The 19,556-nt window shown below is 49.9% G+C and overlaps 1 protein-coding gene across 3 annotated transcripts in view; it reads right to left on the reverse strand.

Moving 5' to 3' along the window:
* Positions 1 to 19,556, reverse strand: part of MED1 (mediator complex subunit 1) — a 100,339-nt gene that overhangs the window by 72,160 nt on the left and 8,623 nt on the right. For 2 of the 3 annotated variants that reach the window (XM_075350124.1, XM_075350126.1), the window contains exons 2-6: positions 12,850 to 12,949; positions 12,685 to 12,763; positions 12,554 to 12,608; positions 3,495 to 3,627; positions 2,975 to 3,003 (exon numbers count right to left, since the gene is read on the reverse strand). In XM_075350124.1, the coding sequence (XP_075206239.1) occupies positions 2,975 to 3,003; positions 3,495 to 3,627; positions 12,554 to 12,608; positions 12,685 to 12,763; positions 12,850 to 12,936 (383 nt within the window). In that variant the 5' untranslated portion in view covers positions 12,937 to 12,949. Of the gene's footprint in view, positions 1 to 2,974; positions 3,004 to 3,494; positions 3,628 to 12,553; positions 12,609 to 12,684; positions 12,764 to 12,849; positions 12,953 to 19,556 lie in introns of all 3 variants that reach the window. The other variant, XM_075350125.1, reaches the window with a different exon arrangement.

The following is a 19,556-nucleotide window of genomic DNA, read 5'->3' on the forward strand; positions in this document are numbered from 1 at the left end:
ACACTGCTGCAAAAGTCGGGGGAAACGCGGCCCCCGCAGCTTCATACACAGATTTGGCCAAAAGGTCAATCTGACGGTCAGTGGAATCCTTAAGTGAGGTGCCGTCAGCCACCGACACAACGGTCCGGGCTGAGAGCCTAGACACCGGAGGGTCTACCTTTGGGGAGTGAGACCACTCCTTGACCACCTCAGGTGGAAATGGAAACCGATCATCAGAACCACGCTTTGGAAAGTGTTTGTCAGGGAAGGCCCTGGGCTTGGTCACAGCGGTCTGAAAACTGGAGTGGTTAAAGAACACACTCTTCACTCTCTTAGGCGAGGTAAACTGATGTTTTTCTGCCAAAGAGGGTTGCTCCTCTGAGATTGGCGGATTGAGATCCGGCACAGAATTAATAGAAGCAATCAAGTCACTAAGATCTGAGTCACCCTCAGAGAAATCGATGGGATACATAGCCTCCTCATCTTGCTAGTCAGCTCTTGAGACAGAGCCGTGGGACGAGGAGGGGGAGGAAACCCTGCGCCTTCTCTTAGAAGGACGGGGTCTGGGACCTGATGATGAATCCTCTGTGAGCTCTGATGGACGGAGGTCAGAGGATAGGAATCCTCTGTCAAGAGTATTAGAGGCACCCTGTGAGGAGGGCTGATGCATATTCATCAAAGTCCTGGACAAAAGTCCCATGGACTCAGCAAATGACTGGGATATGGACCTAGAAAAGGACTCTACCCAGGCCGGGGTTCAGCCACAGGTGCAGCAGCAACCTGAGAGACCACTGGGGGTGAGACTCCAGGCTGTGGCACCGCTAAGTTAGAGCAACCATCACAGTGTGGATAAGTGCTCGGCTCAGGCATCAGGAGCTTACATGTAGTGCATACTGAATAAAGCTTTGGAGCCTTGCTCCTTGTGTGAGACATGCTGCTGGAGTGGGGGCTTTGCAGAGAATGAACCCCAGGGAGAATATACAGAGGTCCACAACCGGAGACCGGCTGTGGCTTACCAGACCGCTGGGCGCGGTGTTGTGTGCCCTCCAGATCCCGAAGCCCGGTCCCCCAGTGCACAGCACCTCAGCAGAGATGCAGAGTGCAGAATGTCCCAGAGCAGAGTGAACTCTGTGTGAGAAATGGCCACCAGAGCGAGGAGAGGGGGTGGGACTAGGGGGCGTTCCTATAGGAGAGCGGGAACTGGAGGGCTATAGAGACCTGCAGGGGAGGAGGGACGCCCCAGCAGTGGGGAGTGTCCCTCCCCTGTGTAGAACGGCCGCCGGGAGGAGCCGAGCCTGTCCCTCTGCATGAGTGACATGTGAGGGCAGGAAAACGAAACTAGGCCTCCGGCGAAGCCGGGGCCTAAATTTAAGCGGCGAGGCCGACAAGCAGGCACCATCGGCGCGGTTCTCAGGCAAAAGCAAGAGAACCCGCCGGAAAAGGCAAAATAATCAAACAAAAGTCTCAGGTACTTAGCTGCTGAGACGCAGGGCCAGGTCCCTGGGGATGAGTGCTCCGGTCCAACAGGATCCTCAAGGGGCTGTGGATGGAGACCGGACTCCTGCCAGGCATGGAGACCGTGCTGGCTCCCACTTCAAGCCAGAGCCCAGGAGGGATGGTGAAGGAGCGCGGCATGTAAGGCTCCAGCCTTGGAAATCAACCTTAACAACACCGCCGACACAGTGGGGTGAGAAGGGACATGCCGGGAGTCCAGACTTGGACCCGCATTTCTTCAAACTCTTTCCAAAAATCAAACAAATCAGATGAGAATGCATGTGTGGATGTATGCCTCCTGAACACAAAGCGATAAACTGGCTAGATCTGGTTCTCCAGGGGGTGTATAAGCTCAGAGGGAGGAGCTACACTTTTAAGTGTAGTACTTTGTGTGTCCTCCGGAGGCAGAAGCTAAACACCCATGGGCTGGGTCTCCCATAGGAACGATAAAGAAAATAATAATAAACATACTACATATTAGGATAGGTTGTTGGAGATGGGAATACTCCTTTAAATGTGTATGTATGTGCATATAATGTAGTGTGAGTGTATTAATATAATAATAATAATAATATAATAATATTTATTCATTTATATAGCGCTATTAATTCCACAGCGCTTTATATACATCAGGAACTCAACTCAACTAGAGCTGCTTTCTCTGGGATCCAGTGCCAGTCTGCTCCTCTTCTCAGTGACTTCCCCCTCTTCAGACTATCACTCTACGCTCTCTTATGTGTGAGCCAGAAGTCTCTTTTACAATGTAAGCCTATGGAGTCTTGTTCTGAAGCTTCATAGACTTACATGGAAAAATAATTTTGGTGTCACGCAAAGCGCAGTGTGACCTGGAAAATCTGCAGAGGGGCGACATCATGGAGAAGAGGAGAACACTGGCACTGGATACTGAAGAAAGCAGAGGTGGGAGAGTATATTAAAGCGCACCAATCACCAGGATTTTCCTATATAACTAACCTAAAGCCAGTGCTATACTGGCAATTTCAGGCTGATTCTATACATACCTTTAGTGCTCAGCTAGGATGTATAGGTTTTGAAACACAAGCAAGTAAAGTTTGTAAAATGAGCAGCTTTCTGAATGAAAGCAGCTGCCGATCAGCTGATAGCTGGGGAAGGTATTCAGAGCGATTCCCACCCCTTGCCTGTCCATCCTTCCCCTGTTATTTGTGCTAATTCTATCATAAAATCGTTTTACTTAGTGACTAGAAGGACCTGTGCTGATGTCATACCCATGTGACCAGAAGGGGCGGGGTCTTAACCAACATAGCGGATACCAGAAAGCAACATTGTTTTTCTGTTGGCTGAGGCCCCGATAGTTGATTTGAATAGACCAGAAGTGTGGATTTAGATTTCTGTTACATTGCAGAAAGATTGGGGTTCTTAAATGTATTAAAAATATATAATTGTGGATTGATTTGTAATAATCTCTGTAATTAAACCCTAAAGTAAACTACTGTATATCTGTATGTAATAAAAATAAACCAACCGTAGTTGCTGAACAAGTTCTGGACTGCTCTGTAAAAGGCAAAAACAAATTATTATTATTATTGTTAATAATGTTTTATTTCTATAGCGCCTACATATTCTGCGGCACTTCACAACTCAGAGGAGACTTTTACAAACAGAAGATATTATAGTGCAACGTATCCCAAGAGGAGTGAGGTCCTGCTCGCAAGCTACAATCTATGACCATGAACAAGTATTGGCCAAAGCAAAGATCATAAGGTTCAGTAACGCCTACAGCGGTAAGAAAGCTAGCTGGTATAGATCACGTCATTGAAGGTGTAAACCCCAAAATGAACCTTGTCCTCAAATACTGCAGATAAGTGGCCATGTGCTGCTGCTACAAGCCAAAAGTAAATATAGAAAATAATCATGTATGGTAAAGGTATATTGTCTGCAAAACTCTTTTGGAAATCAGTGAAGGTCTGAGATAATAGTGGTACCTATGATATATTAGAAAGAGCTAAAGCTGCACTCGCCCATTACCCCTCGCTTACACTTACCATGGGGCTTTCCCCCTGATGAGCGACCTTGACGTCAGACAGCTGCCCTTCTGGATCTAGATGAACCTCTAGGTAGAACAGGTCAGAGCTGATGTAACACTCTGTGCCATTGGGACTTAAATGTGACGTAAGACTAGAGTCAAGGGAGATAGACGTCAGAATTACAACCGTCAAATTTGCTTAATTATCATGTATTTATTAGGTTTTGCTTATATAGCTCCATCATAGTTCACAGCGATTCACAGTTATCAACATGCCTTTAATGTATGGTTAGAAACTGGAGTATCCAGAGGAAACCCACACAAACACAGGGAGAACATACAAACTCCTCACAGATGTTCTCCTTGGTGGGAATGGAAGCAAGGACCCCAGGATGGCAAAGCGACAGTGCTAACCACAGAGTGTTGAATCTACAGCAATGAGTGGTGAACGCCACTCATTGCCTTACAGAAAGCCCGTAATATCCCATAAACCTCTATCCCTAGTAAGTCAGGGTCTTAGGCTGCTTTCACACATCCGGTTTTTGCAGTGCGGCTCAATCCGGCTCAAAAACCTATGCAACGGATGTGGCGGAAAAACAGGATCCGTTGCATACGTTTTTCCATGCGGCAACCGTTTTTGACGGATGCGGCTTGATGCTGAGCATGCACAGTGCAAAAAAAAGCATCCAACGGCCGGATGCGTTTTTTGCCGCAAGGCGCCGCATCCGGCGTCCATAGGCTTGCATTGTAAATCGCGTATTTTTTCGCCAGCACAAAAAAACGTGCCAGGCAACGTTCCATCCAGCCGCCGCATAGGCAAAGTCTGCCGCATCCGGCAAAAAAACGGATGCAACGCAAGGCCATGCGGCACAATACGGCGCTAATGCAAGTCTATGTGGGAAAAAACGCAAGCGGCGGCAAAAAAAAGGTTGCGTTTTTTCTGCAAAGCGCCGTATTGTGCCGCTCAGCAAAAAACGGATGTGTGAAAGCAGCCTAATTGTGGAGTATCTAACCATGGGGACTATGTTTTTTCAGAAATAGTCATGACATGATGCATTGGAAGCAGCCAATTAACTTTTGCCCCTTGGTGTGCTATACGTTTCCAGGCCACTTATACCATTCTAACTGTTCACACCAATATTTCTTTTAGTCAACCAAATGTGGATAAAGGGGTTAGGACCATGAACACTTGATAGACTTTACCACATCTAGTGGACCTTCCCAGTATCTCTGGAGATTAGGATGGTGCCACATCATGGAACATACCTCTCGGAGTTATTATACTTCAAGCGGTGTACTCCTGGCCACTATCTTGTGTATAAACCCTGGAGTACACTCTAGGTCTCCTGCACTTTTACTGACAGTATTCTTTGCAAAGAAGGGAATTTTGTTTACTTACCGTAAATTCCTTTTCTTCTAGCTCCAATTGGGAGACCCAGACAATTGGGTGTATAGCTATTGCCTCCGGAGGCCACACAAAGTATTACACTTAAAAGTGTAAGGCCCCTCCCCTTCTGGCTATACACCCCCAGTGGGATCACTGGCTCACCAGTTTTAGTGCCAAAGCAAGAAGGAGGAAAGCCAATAACTGGTTTAAAGACCAATTCAATCCGAGGAAACATCGGAGAACTGAACCATACCACATGAACAACATGTGTACCCGAAAAAAACAGAAAAACCCCGAGAAAACAGGGCGGGTGCTGGGTCTCCCAATTGGAGCTAGAAGAAAAGGAATTTACGGTAAGTAAACAAAATTCCCTTCTTCTTTTTCGCTCCTAATTGGGAGACCCAGACAATTGGGACGTCCAAAAGCAGTCCCTGGGTGGGTAAAAGAATACCTCGTGATAGGGCCGTCAAACAGCCCTTTCCTACAGGTGGGCAATCGCCGCCTGAAGGACTTATCTACCTAGGCTGGCGTCTGCCGAAGCGTAGGTATGCACCTGAAAATGCTTGGTAAAAGTATGCAGACTCAATCAGGTAGGTGCCTGACACACCTGCTGAGCCGTAGCCTGGTGCCGTAATGCCCAGGATGCACCCACGGCTCTGGTAGAATGGGCCTTCAGCCTTGAGAGAACCAGAAGCCCAGTAGAACTGTAGGTTTCAAGAATTGGTTCCTCGATCCCCCGAGCCAGGGTGGATTCAGAAGCTTGCGACTGTTTACGCCGACCAGCGACAAGGACAAAGAGTGCATCCGGGTGGCGCAGGAGCGCCATGCGGGAAGTAGAACCTGAGTGCTCTCACCAGAACCAACAGATGCAAATCCTTCTGAAATTGATGGACTGGACGAGGACACAAAGAAGGTGAGGTGATATCCTGATTGATATGAAAGTGGGATACCACCTTAGGGAGAAATTCCGGAATCGGACGCAGAACTACCCTGTCCTGGTGAAGGACCAGGAAGGGAGATTTGTATGAGAGCGTTGCTAGCTCGGAAACTCTCCTAAGAGACGAGACCGTTACTAGAAGGCCACTTCCCGAGAAAAGCGGGAAGGGAGACCTCTTTCAAAGGCTCGAAAGGCGGCATCTGGAGAGCAATTAGAACCTTGTTCAGATCCCAGGGCTCTAACGGCCGCTTGTACGGAGTGCTGAGACGACAAACTCCCCGTAGGAACGTGCGTACCTGAGGAAGTCGTTTCTGAAAAAATACAGATAGCGCTGAGACTTGTCCCTAAAGGGAACTGAGCGACAACCCTTTTTCCAACCTAGATTGCAGGAAGGAAGGAAACATAGACGATGCAACCGGCCAGGGAGAAACACCCTGCGCCGAGCACCGAGATAAGAATATCTTCCACGTCCTGTGGTCAATCTTGGCGGACGTTGGTATGCTAGCCTGTCTCATGGTGGCAACCACGTCCTGAGGTAATCCTGACGACACTAGGTTCCAGGACTCAATGCCACACCATCAGGTTGAGGGCCGTAGAATTCAAATGGAAGAATGGCCCTTGAGACAGCCAGTCTGATTGGTCTGGTAGTGCCCCCGGTTAGCCTACCGTGAGGCACCACAGAACCGGGAACCACAACATCCTCGGCCAATCTGTAGCGACGAGGATGGCGCGGCCGCAGTCGGTCCTGATCTAGCGCAGCACTCTGGGCAACAATGCCAGAGGTGGCACATAAGGTAGCTGGAACTGCGACCAATGCTGAACTAAGGCGTCTGCCGCCAGAGCTCGATGATTGTGAAACCGTGCCATGAAGCTGGCACATTGTTGTTGTGCCGTGACGCCATTAGATCGACGTCCGGCCTCTGTCAGCGGCGCCAGATCTCCCGAAACCCGTCCGGGTGAAGAGACCATACCCTTTCGGCCACACCCCGGCGACTTAGGAAGTCAGCTTCCTAGTTTTCCACGCCTGGGATGTGAACTGTGGATATGGTGGATGCCGTGTCTTCCACCCACATCAGAACCTGCCGGACTTCCTGGAAGGCTTGCCGGTTGCGCGTTCTTCCTTGGTGGTTGATGTATGCCACCGCTGTGGAGTTGTCCGACTGAAGTCGGATTTGCTTGCTGTCCAGCTGCTGTTGGAAGGTTTGTAGGGCAAGATACACTGCTCTGTGTTCAAGAACATTGATCTGAAGGGTGGACTCTTGCTGAGTCCACGTACCCTGAGCGCTGTGGTGGAGAAAAACTGCTCCCCACCCTGATAGACTCGCGTCTGTCGTAACTATCGCCCAGGATGGGGATAGGAAGGACCTTCTTTTTGACCATGAGGTGGGAAGAAGCCACCACCGTAGAGATTCCTTGGCCGCCTGAGAAAGAAAGACGACTCTGTTGAGGGAGGTCGACTCCCCGTCCCATTGGCGGAGAATGTCACATTGTAGTGGACGCAGATGAAACTGCGCGAAAAGAACTGCCTCCATTGCTACCATCTTACGTAGGAAGTGCATGAGGCGTCTCAATGTGTGCGACTGGTTCTTAAAGAAGAGATTGCAGCCCGTAGTGAATGCTGTTCGTCTAGCGGAAGCTTCACTATCGCTGAGAGAGTATGAAACTCCATGCCTAGATATGTTAGCGATAGGGTCGGGGTCGGATCTGACTTCAAAAAGTTGATGATCCACCCAAAACTCTAGAGAGTCTCCAGCGCAACGTTCGGGCAGTGTCGGCATGTTTCCTAAGAGAGTGCCTTGACAAGTAGATCGTCTAAATATGGGATCACAGAGTGACCCTGAGAGTGCAGGACTGTGACTACTGCTGCCCTGACCTTGGCGAAGACCAGTGGGACTGTCGCTAGCCGGAAGGTAGAGCTACGAACAGAAGGTGTTCGTCTCCTATAACGAAGCGTAGAAACGCTAGTGCTCTGGATCAATCGGCACGTGTGGATAAGCATCCTTGATGCCTAATGATGCTAGGAAATCTCCTTGGGACATTGAGGCGATGACATGGCGGAGGGATTCCATCCGGAACCGCCTGGTCACGAGCTTGCTGAGCAGTTTTAGATCCAGAACGGGACGGAACGGCCCGTTCTTATAGGCACCGCAAATAATTTGGGGTAAAAACCGTGACCTTGTTCCTGAAGAGGAACGGGGGTCATCACTCTTTCTGCCTATAGTGTGCACCCTGTTTGCAGAAGAGCAGCGGCTCGGCCGGGAGGTGGAGAAGTTCTGAAGAATCGAGTTGGAGGACGAGAAGTGAGCTCTATCCTGTACCCGTGAGACAGAATGTCTCACACCGAACGGTCATTGACCTATGGCAGCTAAATATCGCCAAGGCGGGTGAGCCTGCTACCGACCTAGGATGCGGAGAGAGGAGGCCGCAAGTCATGAGGAAGCCGCCTTGGAAGCGGGTTTTCAGACTGTCTCTTTTTTGGGCGTGACTGAGCCCGCCAAGAATCTGAGCTCCTCTGATCCTTTTGAGTCTACATTGGACGAGGAAAAATGGGACCTGCCCGAGCCTCGAAAAGACCGAAACCACGACTGCCTCCTGCTCTGTTGGGGTTTGTTGTGTCCGGGCTGAGGAAAGGATGAATCCTTACCCCTGGACTGTTTAATGGTTACATCCAAACGCTCACCAAACAGTCGGTCAGCAGAAAAAGGCAACTGGTTAAGCAACCTTTTTTGGAAGCAGAATCTGCCTTCCATTCACTTAACGAGCAGACCAGGCTCTGCTTAAAAACACGGAGCAGCGGAGGCTACTGCCGTACGGTTCGCAGAGTCTAGGGCAACCTGAATCGCGTAAGAAACAAATGCAGACATTTGAGAGGTTAAGGATGCCACCTGCGGCACAGATGTACGTGTAACCGTGTCAATCTGTGTAAGACAAGCTGAAATAGCTTGGAGTGCCCCAAGGGTGAGAATGCTGGAGCCAACGGTGCGCCGACAGTCTCATAGATGGATTTAGACCAGAGATCCATCTGTCTGTCAGTGGCATCTTTAAGTGCAGCTCCATCTCCCACTGCAACTATGGATCTAGCTACAAGCCTGGAGATTGGAGGATGCCGCTTGGGACACTGGGTCCAGTCCTTGACCACGTCAGGGGGCAGGGATAACGTGTATCCTAAGCCGTTTGGAGAAGCGCATATCTGGATAAGTGTGGTGTTCCTGGACTGCCTCTCTGAAGGCAGAGTGGTCCAGAAAAATACGTGAAGCTGACTCCTCCACTGGAGGAGCTGGGAGAGAAATAACCAACATTCTATTGATGGACGCTATAAGATTATTCACTATGGCGTCACCATTAGGTGTATCCAGATTGAGAGCGGTCTCAGGATCAGAATCCTGAGCCGCTACTTCCGCCTCATTACACAGAGAGTCCTTCTGCTAGGACCCTGATGAAACCGAGGGCCGCTCATAGTGAGCCCGCTTAGGCTGTCTGGGACTGACGTCTGTGCAGAGCCGTGACTCTGGGATGCGTGTGACATTCCCGGAGCTGTTAGTTGTTCACACTGAGGGGGGCCATGGATCAATGATTCAACAGTGCCCATGTTGTGAGAGACATGTCCGGACTGCTAGGCTTCTAGTATCATAGCCATAGTCTCAGAAAATCTGTCAGTAAATACTGCAGACACCGTCCTCATCCTCTGGCCATTAGCAGAGACTCCGGCTGAGTTGGATATAATGGGGGTCTATGTAACCTGCCGGCCGTATAGCCGTACATGCTGTACCGGCTGCATAGAAAAACATGTGGTTCTGCACCTTTGTTTTACACAGAGAATATGCTGATAACTCCTCCGCACAATCCAGGAGGGTATATACAACGTGCGACCAAACAGTGCAATGTATATAGTACAAGCATATCTATAAGTGCACCTCTGCACTAGTGGGGTTAGCACCACAGGTGCTGCTTAACGCCTGTTGCAGCGATTGTGTGACTAACAGAATGCCAGGGTCTTCCACACTTGTCTCTGTATCGTACAGAAACTGACACTAATGGCTGCCGGCGTCCTTGTAGAGAAGGAAGCCGTGGGCGTGCCTGAGAAAGTGCGGGAATCCGGTTTCACAGTGCACACAGTGAGAGGGGTGGAGTATGCAAAACATACTCCAGCTCTCAGCGCTGCTGTGCTATGCAGCGTCACGCCCCTACCCTGACTGTCAGGCCTGTGGGCGGTAACGAAGGGAGACTAGGCCCAGAAGCCGGGGACTCGAGTTAATAAGCGCGGCCGGCATATCAGTGCTGGCCGGCGCGGAAGTCCCCGGCGCACCACAAATCCCAGCGGCGCCTTAAATAAAAATGGCAGCGGCGGTTAGCGCAGTAGTCACCCAATACACTAACACACCCAGCAACGCTGTGGTGTGCGATGGCACTAGTGCGGACAGCGCCGCTGTCCCTGGCGCACTAACACACCCAGCAGTGCTGCCGTGTGTCTGCGCGGTCCCCACAGGGACACAGAGTACCTCCATGTAGCAGGGCCATGTCCCTGAAGATACTCCGCTCCATGTCCAGCAGATACCAGGGGCTGTGGATGGAGCACGGTCTCAGTGCCTGGAGACCGATAGAATCCCACTTCACCCAGAGCCCTGTAAAAAGGGATGGGGAAGGAAGCAGCATGTGGGCTCCAGCCTCCGTACCCGCAATGGGTACCTCAACCTTAACAAACACCTCCGACATGAAGTGGGGTGAGAAGGGAGCATGCTGGGAGCCCTGTATGGGCCCTCTTTTCTTCCATCCGACATAGTCAGCAGCTGCTGCTGACTAAACAGTGGAGCTATGCGTGGATGTGTTGCCTCCTTCGCACAAAGCACAAAACTGGTGAGCCAGTGATCCCACTAGGGGTGTATAGCCAGAAGGGGAGGGGCCTTACACTTTTAAGTGTAATACTTTGTGTGGCCTCCGGAGGCAATAGCTATACACCCAATTGTCTGGGTCTCCCAATTAGGAGCGAAAAAGAAACATTATTCCAGTGATCTTCTTCAACCTTCAAATATCCCAAATGCCATCACTTGAGCTTGAGATGTAACTTCACATACCAGATGCAGCAGAAGGCTACCCCATTAACAGAAGCTTGTCAATAACATAGTGTGACTGAAGTTAGCGTTATGGCTGTAAATGTCCTAGTATAACAATATAAATGATACCTGTTTTGTAATAATCCGATGTGCCATCGCTGAGAAATCAAGCTTTAAAAGGGGTATTCCCATCACCAAGATCTCATCCCAATATGTAGTAGGTGTAATAATGTAATAATAATAATAATAATAATAATATTACCGTATTTCCCCGAAAATAAGACATCCTCCGAAAATAAGACATCCTAGGAGTTTTCAGGGAAGCTTTAATATAAGACATCCCCTGAAAATAAGACATAGCTGCGGTCAATAATGAAGTGTCATGCAGCGGTGAAAGAGTTATAGACACTGCAGGACACTTCATTATAGGCAGCGGGCACCCCCAGAAGAGAGAAGACAGAAGAAAGAAGACCCCCGATCATACTCACTAGAAGCCGACCGGGAGCAGGAGAGCGCATCAAGGTCCTGCAGCGGCGGAACACACACGCACACACATACACATAAGAACAGACACACACATCAGATCGCACTCACTCACTCTCACACACACCTCACACACACATCAGATCGCATCCACACACTCACAACATCCAGTGATATCGCTTGCTTCTCGGCGGCGATACTGTGCGTGCAGGGACCTTCCAGGACCTGCCGGAGGATCACATGGGCGGAAGCATGTGGTATCTCCGGATGTTGTGAGTGTGTGAGCGCGTATGTGCGATATCGTCAGTGTGTGTGTGCGTGTACGCTGTTTGATGTGTGAGTGTGTGCGATCGGATCTGTGAGTGTCGGCAGGAGGCAGAGGAGCACGGCGTGCAGCACAGCTGCTGGGATCGTGGGGTGGGTGGGAAGAAGTGGGGTGGGTGAGTGTGGTGTGTGTGTGTGTGTGTGTGTGTGTGTGTGTGTGTGTGTGTGTGTGTGAGATCTGATGTCAGCCAGACGCAGGGGAGGCGTGCAGCGTACCTGATGGAAGATCACAGAAGGATCTGGGAGCCATACAGACGCCTGTATGGCTCCCAGACGATGGATACCTAAGCTGCAATGCCCTGCACATGAGGTAAGTGATATGGCTATATCAGGAGAACTATATTACATTTCAAATTGGAGGTATTTGCTAATATTATCACACAAACTACATATTGGGAGATGGAAGTACCCCTTTAAAAATGCATGCAAATTAGTCTGAAGAGCATAATGGGTCTTGTCTATACACAAAGTACATCAACACGTGCCCGGGCTAATTTGCATGTTTCTTCAAAACTCGATTTCTCAGCGATGGCACATCAAATTATTAGAGAACAGGTATCATTTACGTTAGCTCTACACTGCTATAACACTAGCTTTAGTATGAAAACTGCATTGACATCTGAAATGACATGCTAAATGTCAAAAAGTATGTGAACTTCCATACTAGTGAATGGGATTAACCAACTCAAATACATCAGTAGGCAAGTCGTGTAGGCAAAATGGGTTGTACTGAAAAGCTTATAGATGGCACTGAGGGTACAACTCTACCTACTACAGTGAGGCTTACACGAGGGTCAGACTAACTCCCCTGTATAATCCGTGATGAGCACGCACATGTGGGTACGGCGTCCGTGTCGCCAGCTTCATACATGATATATACAACTTTTACATCTCACCCATTTTGTCTTGCTATGGACTCCAGACGGTCCGTCATGGCAGACAAGGAAGACACTGAAAGCAGAAAAGTCTCGTTAACGTCTCACTAGAGAAGAATAATCCGCATTAGTGGGGAAAGATCACTACTCACCTTTTAAAGCTTTCTGTAGAGTTTCCAGGCAACTCACTAAGTGCTGGTGATCTCCAGTCATCATCGCAGTCCTCTTCTCCTGCAAAAATTAAGATATTGGTCCAAGTTCCCCATAGACATAGCAGAGGGGGTCACACAGACATTTAGAGAGCCCTAGTGTCTTACCATAATCTGTCGCACCAACTTAATCGTTTCAGGCCATGGTCGATTCTGGCTGTACTTGGCATGGAGGCGTTCTAGGAGGGAACTCATTTTAGCTGGGACCCTGCTGGAAATAAAAATCTGCATAAGCAATAAGAAAAGCATAGTCCGACAAACAACGAGAAAGACTGCACATGGTAAGAGACAGGCAGACATACCAGGTACTAAGAGGCGGAGAACAGCGGCGATGGGGGATCAGATATATCTGAATACCAAGGGTCAGTTTTCTCCCATGCTTAAAGGGGCTGTCCACTACTCTGATACGGGTGACCTATCCCTACAGGATCAGTAGAGGTCAGCTACCCCACCAATCAGCTGTTACCAGAACAGCACAGCTCCATCCGTCACACTGTGTAGTGGCCATCACCGGTTATTACAGCTCAACTACAACTGCTTGAATAGGGAACGGCTACTAAATAGAGTGACGGAGCTGCGGTGTGCCATCTATATACTATGTACATCGGACCACCTGCAGAGGTAATATTAGGTGATTGGTGGGGCGCCACGTGACAGACCCCCTCCAATCTGATATTGAAGGCTTAAGGTGTTATTAGACAGTACGATTTTTTTACAACAGCGATTGAAGAGCGAATACTTATCAAGCTCATTATTACAAGCAAGTGTTCGCTAGAAAGATGGAAAGTCGCTAGTCGTTCACAAAATCAGGTATTACAGCTTCTAGCGACTTATTACAAGGTGAAATTTTAAACCGACAAGCGATCATTTATAAGCAAGTTGAAAGATTTGGTTTTGCGAGAATCGAACGATATTACGATCACTGGCAGCTATTACACATTGCGAATATAGCAGTCTTTAGAACGATACTGCGATTTTACACGCAATTTTTGTCCTGTCTAATAAGGGATTCATTCTAAGGATAGATTATAAAAAGAAATCTGTCAGGTGATTTTGTAGTACAATACAAATGTTATCTTTAAATAGGGCTTAAGGGGGCCTTTCAGGATCAGTAAAGGTGGCTTTACACACTGCAACATCGCTAACGACATCGCTGTAGCGTCACCGGTTTTGTGACGTTATAGCGACCTCCCCAGCGACATTGCAGTGTGTGAAACACATCAGCGACCTGGCCCCTGCTGTGAAGTTGCTGATCGCTACAAATCGTTCAGGACCATTCTTTGGTCCTTTGTTTCCCGCTGTGCAGCAAAGTTTTAGTGTGTAAAGGGGCCTTTACAGCGACTTAGTTAGCGACTTCCCTTTCAAAAAGCTGCTTTACAATGTCCCCAATGACCAGCTAGGTCGTTCTGCAGGTCCGGATCGCTGTTGCGTCGTTGGCCAGGTTTGCCTGTTTGACAGCTCACCAGCGACTCATCAGAGACGTTGTAGCGATCCCGGCCAGGTTGGGATCGCTGGTGGGATCGCTAGAAAGTTTTTAGTGTGTAAAGGGGCCTTTAAGGGGGCCTTTCAGGATCAGTAAGTTTCATTGTTCTACCTTATGCTGTTATCTTGCTGAAAACTCCTTAGGGGTACTTCTCACATAGCGAGATCGCAGCTGAGTCACGATTTTTGTGACATACCAGTGACCTCATTAGCGATCTCGCTGTGTGTGACACTGAGCGGCGATCTGGCCCCTGCTGTGAGATCGCTGCTCGTTACACACAGTGCTGGTTCATTTTTTGGTAGTTGCTCTCCCGCTGTGAAGCACACATCGCTGTGTTTGACAGCGAGAGAGCAACGATCTAAATGTGCAGGGAGCAGGAGGCGGCACCTGGCAGCAAGCTGTAACCAAGGTAAATATCGGGTAACCAAGTGAAGCCCTTCGCTTGGATACCCGATATTTACCTTGGCTACTACGTGACTACGCTCTCACGCTGTCAGTACCGGCTCCCTGCACAAGTAGCCGGAGTACACATCGGGTAAATAAGCAAAGCGGTTTGCTTATTAACTCGATGTGTACTCTGGGTAGGAGTGCAGCAGCCAGCACTAAGCGGTGTGCGCTGGTAACCAAGGTAAATATCGGGTAACCAAGCGCTTGGTTACCCGATATTTACCTTAGTTACCAAGCGCAGCATCGTTCCCATGCATCGCTGCTGGCTGAGGGCTGGTCACTGGTGAGATCTGCATGATTGACAGCTCACCAGCGACCATGTAGCGACGCACCAGCGATCCTGACCGCTGATGGGATCGCTGGAGTGTCGCTTAAGTGTGACGGTACCCTTAGAATTCAGTGTCTCCCTGCTAGCTAGTCAAGTGTATGTAATATTCACTGCCCTCTAGATCTGACTGTGTGACATCTCACCAGCGACCTCCCAGAGACTTATCTGCGATCCCTATCAGGACGCATCATTTTCGGGATCGCTGGTAAGTCGTTGTGTGTGACTGGGCCTTTAAGCCCTATTTAAAGATAACATTAGTATTGTACTGCAAAATCTCCTGACAGATCCCCTTTAATAACTAAAGAGTAGAAAAGGCCTTTAAGACAATAGATGTTCCATAACTAAAACAGACATGTAAGGAGAGGTCAATGATCGTCCTGAATTATTTTGGAGTCTATTTAAAAGGGTAAATGATTTGATTATCTTCAACTGTCCTAATCAGCTTAAAGGAGTTGTCCGACATTAGCTTACCAAACATTTTTGCGTTTATCTGTGCTTTATTGTCATATAAATCACCCCTACACTGTTATTTTTTGTTTTCTAAAGGCCCAGTCACACAACGACTTCCCAGCGATCCCGAAAACGATGCTACCTGATAGGGATCGCAGGTAAGTCGCTGGTGAGATGTCACACAGTCAGATCTTACCAGCGATGCAGGAACAATACAGGTTGCAGTAGTGACCTGTATAATGATCTCAGCAGTCACTGTGACCCTGTCACACAGTGTCAAACACAGTGATGTGTCCTGCCCAGCAGGACATCGCCTTTGAAGAAAATGGCCTGGACCATTCGGCAATGACTAGAGATCTCACAGCAGGGGCCTGATCGCTGGTAGGTGTCACACATAACGAGATCGCTAACGGGATCGCTACTGCGTCACAGAAATCGTGACTCAGCAGCGATCTCTCTAGCGATCTCGTTATGTGTGACGGTACCTTAACTTTTGTTCCTCTTGAATTATCTCTATATTCTCTGCAGCTCTTTGTTTACATTCAGCTCCAGCAAACTGACCACTTCCTGTGCCACACCTCCCAGTCACAGCTGGCACTGCCCCGGCCCCAGTGTCCAGGCTCGCGCTCTGCCCGCCCTCAGTATCCAAGCTCGACCCCTGCCCACCCTCACTGTCCAGCCTCGCCCCCTGCACACATTCCCTGTCAGTATTCTGCCGCAGCACTGACCTGTTATCACTACAGCATTGGAAATAACAGCCCCACATCGGGCTCTGCGCCCCCCCCACACACACATCGGGCTCTGCGCCCCCCCACACACACATCGGGCTCTGCGCCCCCCCACACACACATCGGGCTCTGCGCCCCCCCACACACACATCGGGCTCTGCGCCCCCCCACACACACATCGGGCTCTGCGCCCCCCCACACACACATCGGGCTCTGCGCCCCCCCAACACACACATCGGGCTCTGCGCCCCCCCAACACACACATCGGGCTCTGCGCCCCCCCAACACACACATCGGGCTCTGCGCCCCCCCACACACACACATTGGGCTCTGCGCCCCCCCACACACACATTGGGCTCTGCGCCCCCCAACACACACACACTGGGCTCTGCGCCCCCCAACACACACACACATTGGGCTCTGCGCCCCCCAACACACACACACATTGGGCTCTGCGCCCCCCCACACACACACACATCGGGCTCTGCGCCCCCCCCCACACACACACACACACACATCGGGCTCTGCGCCCCCCCACACACACATCGGGCTCTGTGCCCCCCCCCCACACACACACCGGGCTCTGCGCCCCCCACACACACACACACCGGGCTCTGCGCCCCCCACACACACACACACACACCGGGCTCTGCGCCCCCCACACACACACACCGGGCTCTGCGCCCCCCCCACACACACCGGGCTCTGCGCCCCCCCCACACACACACACACACACATCGGGCTCTGCGCGCACACGCGCACACACACACACACACCGGGCTCTGCGCCCCCACACACACACACACACACACACATCGGGCTCTGCGCCCCCACACACACACACACACACACACACATCGGGCTCTGCAACCCACACACACACACACGGCGCTCTGTGCCGACCCCCCCCCCATCGTTCTGTACCGACCCCTACCCCCATAAGGAACACATTTAGGCTACATTCACATGACCGTTCCGTTTTTGCGGTCTGCAAAAAAAGGTCCGTTTTTTTCACGGCTGCATCCGTGTCATCCGTGTGCCTTCCGTTTTTTGCGGACCGCACAAAAACGGAAGCAGCAAGAAAGATAAATAGATGAGTAGATATAGAGATGGATAGATAGATATAGAGACAAAGAGATAGAGGGATGAATGAATGGGATAGATAGATAGATAGATAGATGAGAAAGACCTATATACTGTCCCACCTCCCTGCATATTCTAAGCTGGCACCCTTTAGTGACTTTCATGTGGCACTAAAGGGTGCTTAGCCTTGTATTTAGCCAAAAAAATAAATAATTAAAAAAAAAACGATGTGGGGTCCCCCCTATCTTTTGTAGCCAGCTAGGGTAAAGCACACGGCTGCAGCCTGCAGACCACAGCTGGCAGCTTCACCTTGGCTGGTAATCCAAAACAGAGGGCACCCCACAATGTTATTTTAAATTATATAAATAATTTAAAATAAAAAACACGGGGTCCCCCCAAATTTGATCACCAGCCAAGGTAAAGCGGACAGCTGTGGTCTGGTATTCTCAGACTAGGGAGGTCCACTGTTATTGGACACTCCCCAGCCTAAAAATAGCAGGCTACAGCCGCCCCAGAAGTGGCGCATCCATTAGATGTGCCAATCCTGGCGCTTCGCACCAACTCATCCCATTGCCCTGGTGCAGTGGCAAACGGGGTAATATATAGGGTTGATGCCAGATGTGTAATGTCACCTGGCATCAGGCCCTGGGGTTAGTGATGTCACGGCGTCTATCAGATACCTGACATCACCAACTCAGTCAGTAATAAAAAAAAAAAAAAAAGAAAAGACAACAAAAAAAGTTTTATTTGAAAAAACACTCCCCAAAAGATTCCCTCTTTCACCAATTTATTGAAAAGAACAATAAAATCAGGGTCCGGCTTAATCCAATAAGGGGGTCCCACGACATCCATACCATAGTCAATGTCCCAGTCAATGAAGAACAGAATGTTCCCCATTGGCTGGGAGAGTAATGCAGTGACCTGAGCTAACATCAATAGGTCAGCCCAGGTCACTGCAGGGGATGACGAGCGCTGCCATCAGGAGGTTAGCTGAGATCATTACCTGCAGTGACGATCTCCTGCTCTACTGACGTCAGCGCTGTCACTGACTTCTATGCCCGCCGCGTTCTCAGCAGTATCGCGAGAGCCCGTGACGTCACCGCTAGTGACAGTCTCGGGCCGCCCGCGAGACGTGACGTGAGAAGGCGGCAGGCATGGAAGTCAGTGACAGCGGTGACGTCGGCAGAGGAGGAGATCGTCACTGCAGGTAATGATCTCATCTAACCTCCTGGCAGCAGCGCTCGTTATCCCCGCGGCTGCCAGCACTGTGAGAAGCTGCTGAGCCTGCAGTATAAGCAGCTGCGGGGCTGGCAAGGAGCGGGGCTGGCAAGGAGCGGGACACAGACTGCACGGGCACTCCTGCTATCCTAAGCACTGTAAGCAGGGGGCCCGGTGCTGGCGGTGACACCATGGGCGGGGAGAGTATGGGGTGCGGGGGAATGTGTGGGAGGGTGCAGGGAAGGGCGCGGGGACCCACGCACTGTACCCGCCCAGCAGGGCGGCAACAAGCTGTTCCCAGATTTGCATGTCAACATGATCCTGCCCATGTTGACATGAAATGACCGGAAGCAGCAAAATCGCGGCAGGAGCGGTCACATGACCACTCTGAGCCGGGGGAGAGGGGCTGACAGCAGGGCAGGTAAGTGGTCACTATCTACTTACCTGCCCCAATGTAGCCCAATAGGGTAATAATAAAAAAAAGTAAAAATAAGCCGGATAACCCATTTAAGTAATGACACCAATCTATAGTAGACACAAGACTTCATCAATATAATCTTTTTGCTTTAGGTAGAGGTGCTGGGGATCACAGAGAGGGAGGAGAAGACCCTCTGTACTGCCCAGCCCATGTGCACCAAAATCTAATTAGCAGAAAAATTATAGAAGAATCACAAAATGGATTTCTTCACCAAAGGTATCAATGTAATAAGTTTAACAGCAATGTCTTTACATTACAAAATCATTCTGACAGGTTCTCTTTAACCCCTTAACGACCTTTGACGTACTGAGTACGTCATGGTGACATGGTGCTAAACGACCCATGACGTACTCAGTACGTCATGGCGAAATCGCGGTCCCGGAGCCCCGGGGAGTGAAATTTGTTTACTTAAACGGTAGATTCGGGAAGGAGGGGACCTCTGCCTGACCTCAGGAGGGGTGGTGCCTCCTCCCCGAACCTACAGAGGCTGTGATTGGCTGACAAACGCCGCTCAGCCAATTACAGTCACTGTAATGTGTCAGCCATTGAAAATGGCTGACACATTGAAATCCAGCCATAATCAGTGCTGCTGTAGCACTG

This window comes from Anomaloglossus baeobatrachus, chromosome 5 (assembly GCF_048569485.1).
Source record: "Anomaloglossus baeobatrachus isolate aAnoBae1 chromosome 5, aAnoBae1.hap1, whole genome shotgun sequence".
In the NCBI taxonomy this organism is placed as follows: Eukaryota; Metazoa; Chordata; class Amphibia; order Anura; family Aromobatidae; genus Anomaloglossus; species Anomaloglossus baeobatrachus.